The 6,792-nt window shown below is 37.6% G+C and overlaps 1 protein-coding gene across 1 annotated transcript in view; it reads left to right on the top strand.

The window, feature by feature from the left end:
* LOC105617578 (zinc finger protein 287) overlaps positions 1 to 5,895 on the top strand; it is a 9,710-nt gene extending 3,815 nt beyond the window's left edge. The window contains exons 2-4 of the mRNA XM_012199134.1: positions 3,881 to 4,085; positions 4,146 to 4,694; positions 5,232 to 5,895. Of these exons, the coding sequence (XP_012054524.1) occupies positions 3,881 to 4,085; positions 4,146 to 4,694; positions 5,232 to 5,895 (1,418 nt within the window). The remainder of the gene's footprint in view (positions 1 to 3,880; positions 4,086 to 4,145; positions 4,695 to 5,231) is intronic.
* Positions 5,896 to 6,792: the final 897 nt, after the last annotated feature.

The raw sequence follows: 6,792 nt of genomic DNA, 5'->3' as shown, positions 1-6,792 counted from the left end.
GTATAGTAAGTAAGTAAGTATAATAATATTTAACTACTACTAACTACTACGTACTATACTATACTACTACTACTACTCTCTACTCTCTCTCTCTCTCTCTCTCTCTCTCTCTCTCTCTCTCTCTCTCTCTCTCTCTCTCTCTCTCTCTCTCTCTCTCTACATAATTTCATTGTTATATAATTTTTTAAATGTAAGATGTTAAATTAGATAGAGTCAGAATTTATATCTCAATATCGGTATAAATGTAATGTAATCAAATACTTTGAGTAAGAGGCTATATTCTTCAATTTATTAAAAGCACATCTTTTTCATTTTTATTCCAAGGATGAAAAAAGTAAAGTTCGAAAACAGAGAATCTGTAAATTATAGTTTTTCGAAAAAATGTTGATTAATCAAAGACTTAAATAAGTATACTGTAGTCAATAATATCTTAGCCAAGTTATACTTACGCCAATAAATAAATATAATAATAATGATCTCTAAGAACGGAACCTTACAGATTACATTCTTTTCTTTTTTTTTGTATGTCTCTTATAAAGACTTTCTTTTTTAAATGACTTATACATCTGCAAATAAACAAATGCGATCAATAATTGCCAAAATAATAAAACATGTTAAGTAACAACATTGATAAACAAATAGTAAAAACCTATTAATTTTTAATGACACTATTGCTTTTATCATCCATCATTGTTTGACTTGAGAAAAGAAAAAGAAAATCGGATCGAAAGGAAAAGCTCGGCGTTAATGTTAAACGCAACGGAGATTTTTATCGGTCTTTAAAAGGGCCTAGAATCAACGGACTTGTGGGAGCGTGTACGGAGCGTTCATTCGCCGTTATTGATTCCCCCGCCGTCCCTATACAACCCTCCTGCACACCCCGTTCACCCTTCTCTCCTTCTCTACCCATCGCACAACTGCGCTCCTTCTGTCGTTGATGAAATGCACTTGCAGACACGGCCGTTCTCCTTTACCTCTATGTTGACTTCCCTTTATTTCAGCCAATAATAGGTACGCGCCAACTGATCGATCGCGCGTGCAGCACACTTTTCTGATTTATCGCAAGTGCCGCCTTCTCCTAAGACCCTCGCGAGGGTCCGTCGAAGGGAAAAATAGCACATTGCTGAAACAATTCGCAGAGGCAGAGGCGCACGTGATCTTATTCTTTGTTGAAAATTAAAGCAGTTTTCTCTTTAAAAAATATCAAAATATGAAATTTATAAATGGAGAAAGAAATATTTGGACAAATTATGCTTGAAATGATGCAATAATTTTATTTTTCAGTTAATTCTTCATAAATTTTAAGTAAGATGCTAAATTGGAAGAGGAAAAGAAGGAATGTATAGTTGTTAATTATTAAATTAAAAAAAAAAAATGTAAAAGATATCACAAATTTTCATTAAAAGATATTTTTCGATAAAATATATCTCAATAAAAGTTCATTTTAGTTTTCAACAAGATATTGACAAAATACTGTTTCGTTCGTTAAATATATTTATTATCAATTTCTATAATAATAAGGCAATGGTTATATATTAGTCTAAAAATAATTAAAAAAAAATAATAAAAAAAAATAATAAATTTAATTAAATTAATCATTGCTAAAAAAAAGCAGTAAATATTCTAAAAATAAATTTTGTCGAGAGAAAGCTGTTGCATGAATTCTTCGTAATCAAATTTCCCATTAAATAAAAATTATTGTTAGCTGTCAATTTTAACTTTAAAATATACTATATAATAAACTTTTTGTATTTTATAACGTAAATATATATTTCTTTTTACCTGCAATATACAGTATTTATGTGTAATATTTTTATGCATAAAGAAAAATTGAATTTCTTTTCTGTAACAATGATCAATTTAACTGAGATTGTTGAGACATTTATATTGAAGATACATATAGAAATGGTCATTAGTTGTTCCCTGCGTAATGATGTCTTCATTGCTCACGACATGGACTTTCATATTACGTAACTCACTGGACGGCACGCGTATCGATTTCATGGCGCAAACGTCGAAAGTCGCTCATTGCGTGCTCTATTGCATTGTCATCATGAGCAATAAAAGAAACGTGAACAGAATTTAAACGTCATTTAAACATCAATAACTAATAACAAAATATCATTCTGATAAAAAGAATTGTAATAGTGATTTAGATTTAATTTAGAACAAATAACGAACTTATCGGAAACATCGACAAATCTCAAAAATATACCATGTATTATTGTTTCTCCACTATCATTGAAATATAATAACAAGAAATATAATAACAAGAAAATGATATAACATCATTTGTTATATCATTTTCTTTCTTTTAATTGCCTTAATAAGTAGTAGGTAAGAAGATAATGCAAAAAATTAGAATTGAATTGCGATTAGATGGATAAATTTTAATTACGTAAAATTCTTTGTATGAAATTGTAACTGATATTAAACACGCATAGTTGTATGTATAGTTGTATCAAATGAAAGAAAATGCTTGTTCATATCATGCTTGATAATATCATTGGCAAAAGTTTAGAAAAAAATCATAAGTTCGAGAAAAAGTCGCTTTAGTTTTGCGCATTTCTTCAATAAATCTAGTTAATCAAATAAAAGAATAGGGTTATCGAGGCGGTAAAAAAAACTTTAGACTTTTAGATACCTAGGAAGAGAAAATTCTTGATGGTTAAGACGCGCGAGCTGGTCTTTTAATTGTGATAACTTAATGATTCTCATATAAAGGTGCTACAGAGTAGAGTGAAAGATAACGTTAGACACGCCGTTTGCATTCCGTCTGAATTCTTCCCGATTGCCTATCCGTTTATGAACAACGATATGAGTTTCGCTCTTCGTCCCCTGGACAACCCTGCGCAACAGCGAGCGACGCGCAACAGATACACACCGCGTTATTATACCCTCATATAGTTCACGTGTCGCGCTACCACTAGTAGCGCACCCGACTTCTGTACTCCCGACTTTTTTTCGTCCCCTTCATACCCGTTAATGACCGTATATGGTGGAAACAGCTGGCGCGCAGGAAATGAAACGCCACGCAACTCGTGAGTGATTCACGAACTCGAATATTCATGCCGTCGAGAACGAGTGAGATGTTATATAATATGTACCTATGTGCATGCACCGCACTTTCGTTACCCTTTCGTTGTTGTATCACTTGGATGTTTCATTCGAAAAAATTCTCAAGGGGACTCAATATTATAAATTGGATAGCAGCTGCTATTTCCATTGTGAAGATTTTGAGCATTTATAGTGTTAAATATGTATTCCTGTTACGTTTGGACTTACGAATTACATGAATAAATTAAATTTAGATTCGCACAGATATCTTAACAATAAATTTTCTGAGAAAATACATAGTAAATCAGTGGCAATATTTTAGACTTGAATCGCTGATGATGTATCTCGACTTCTCGTTAATTAGTAGTAGTTTAGCATACACATAAATCAGACGCAGAACGCGCTGAAATGCTTATTCCTTCTTCGCAAAAGACATGTAAGAATAAATCACTGCTATATTTAAGCGCAAATAGTATCCCTAATGATTTGGACGATATCTATGACAAGCGATTTTCAGCTTGACAAAAAATGCCTTTAGTCCATAGCGCAATCAAATATAGAATAGAGCGGAGCTATTCCGTAGTTATTAGTTTCAATCTCAATCAAAATAACATAAAATTTGCGGCAGCAAATAATATCTCTTTGCAAGCTACTTTATACAATCATAATTGTTTGTTGAGAATACAAGTATGATCTTCAAATGTTCAATATGTGCTATTCAGAAAAATAAATATAATCGCAAAAAATAAACGAAAGAGACTCGCTCTATTCTATGTTCTAGTCTGTGTGTCTATAGATTGATCCATTTTTTTCCCTCTTGCAGGTTATACGCACGAGGCATGGATTAATCACGAGGAGCCGCCAAAGTACGCAACGTTACGTTCCGCGGCGGAGTTAGCGCGTCCGGTAGTACCATCACCACCGCCTCCACTCGTACAGCAAGATTTACCGATTTCAGTGCTGACTGGACCGGGTCTGCATCAAACGCCTTCGCATCAGGCGTCGGTCATCGCTACAAATCCATCATCATCATCATCATCATCATCCTCATCATCATCATCATCATCATCATCATCATCATCTTCAACGTCATCGTCTCCCGCAGCATCGCTATGCCTGCCGCCGCGAAAAAGCCTCTCGATGTCCTTCACCAGCACTGGGACTGCGCTCTCCTTACCGCCGAAAAAGAAGGACATTTACCGTCCTTACAGCCTACAATCGATCTCGGAGATACGCACGTCCGCCGAGGAGGATCTATCGGCCGCGCAAGCCATTCTAGATCTTAGCGCGTCGCCCGCCGCACCCACGCATTCTGTTTTTATTCACACCCTGTCGCCACCACCGCCACCGCCACCGCCACCACCTCCAGCTGCCGCTGCCGCTGTTGCTGCAGCGCCGAATGTGCCCGTGTCGCAACAGCAGCAGCAACAAGAACAACAGGAACAACAGGAACAACAACCATCACAGTTAGAACCAGCGCCAACGACCGGTATACAGTCTATACCGGTCTCTGTGCTCGTGCCGGTGCCTAGCTCGCAGACTAATCAGCTACGCCAACAGGAACAAACGCCACCGCAGCCGCAGTCGCCTGCGACCGCGGAAGCCACCGGCGGAAACTGCAACGTCGGCAGGGACAGGTAAGTCTCACGCTTCAACAATGTAACTCCTTTCCATCTTTTCCCTAACAGTAACACTTAACGTCACTTTCAAAAAGGAATACTATTATTTATTTTAATACTATTATTTATATTAATTTGTTTACTCTGTTATTTGTATAAAACACAAAATGTAAAGATTACGATGTAGACTTTATATCCAATGTAAATAATTTTGTTCAATGTTTGAATATGTAATATGTTAAAAAAAAAAATAAAGAAACAACAAAATTCATTTTCAACTTTTTCAACTTTTAATGTTCTTATATGTGACAAAACGTTCGACTCTATCAACTTGAACAGTGTCTTCCGAAAGCTTTAGGGCTCAAATACAATGAAAGAAATTCGGAATAAGAAACAAGAATAGATTTCAAACGACCAGAAACTGGATACATCGGAATACATGGTTTTGAAATACATGATTCTCATAGATTTGAAATCTATTATTCCTTATTTCTTTCATTGTGTCTGAACCATTATCATTTGAGAATCATGATAATTAAATCCGCCTTTCAACAGTACTACCAGCAGCAGCAAGACTGTCGCTTACACCTACGAGGCCTTCTTCGTGTCCGATGGCCGATCGAAACGACGCGGCGGTAACAGCAATGGTGCCGCCGTGCCCGATAAAGAGGCCGCCCAACCGGACAGGCCGAAATTTACGTGCATCGAATGCGGCAAGCAATACGCTACGTCGTCGAACCTGTCGCGGCACAAGCAGACGCATCGCAGTCTCGATTCCCAATCGGCCAAAAAGTGCATTCACTGCGGCAAGGCGTATGTCAGTATGCCCGCCCTAGCGATGCACGTGCTCACGCACAAGCTCGCCCACAGTTGTGGCGTCTGCGGCAAGATGTTCTCACGACCTTGGCTACTGCAGGGTCATTTGCGCAGCCATACTGGCGAGAAGCCGTACGGATGCGCTCACTGCGGCAAGGCGTTCGCCGATCGCTCGAATCTAAGGGCGCACATGCAGACACACTCGGCTGATAAGAGTTACGAGTGTTCGAGGTGCCACAGGACCTTTGCCCTCAAGTCCTATTTGAACAAACATCTAGAATCGGCGTGCTTGCGCGACGAGGAGATGCAGCAGCAACAGCAACAGCAGCAGCAGCAGCAGCAGCAGCAGCCACAACATGGTAACAACGCCACGCAGCAACAGAACACCAATCGAGGCTTGTAGCAGCGCTTCGAGAAGGAGAACAACAACGCCACGATGATCGAAGGCTCGAGAGAGAGCTAGCGGTGCCCTATAATCGCCGCTTGATCGCGAAGAGGCGCGAGGGTACGAAGAGCAGAGAAGAGGATATAAGGTTTGCCCGTAGATTTTAAGTAGAAAAGTGCCAGTAGAGACAGAAATGAGAGAAAGAGAGAGAGAGAGAGAGAAAGCGCGAAAGAGAGAAAGAAAGAAAAAAACAAGAATAGAAAAGGAAAGACGAATAGAGAATTAAAAGAAAAGAAAGGGAGCAAGAGAGAGGGAGAGCGTGAGTTTATTAATAATGTCTAACATTAATAAAAACGTCCAGTAATGTTAAGTACGTAAAAAAAAACACGTCGAACGATGACGTCCACACTGCAGAGTCTAGTCACTCTAGTCGATTATATACCTATTACATTATATAATATTATATTATTATATTATATTATTATATATATATAGTATATATATATTTACTAGCGCGTACGATTCTAGTCCGCGAAGCTCGTTACGAAGACATTATTTATTAATATTTAGCTGCCTAAATTAAAACGGGGAGTAAAATAAGAGATCCAAAATTCGCCAGACCGATGATGGATCCATAATCGCGGTTCACGAGCCGCGCTCGTCGAATCTCGATCACGGCGCGATCTCGATTCTTTCTCATTGCGATCGAGACCGATCACCGTAACATCGAAACACGCAGGTGTGATCGATGATTCCATAATTCAATTATTGATATTAAAATTAATTTTCAGTTAGGAAATTGTAAACACAGAATTAATCCTAGGAATAATAATAATTGGAATAAATAATTGGACATATATATATATATATATATATATATATATATATATATATAGTAGTTAGTTAAGTAAGTAA

The sequence above is a fragment of the Atta cephalotes genome (genome assembly GCF_000143395.1).
Source record: "Atta cephalotes unplaced genomic scaffold scaffold00013, whole genome shotgun sequence".
Lineage (NCBI taxonomy): Eukaryota > Metazoa > Arthropoda > Insecta > Hymenoptera > Formicidae > Atta > Atta cephalotes.
This window is presented reverse-complemented; position numbering and strand designations above follow the sequence as displayed.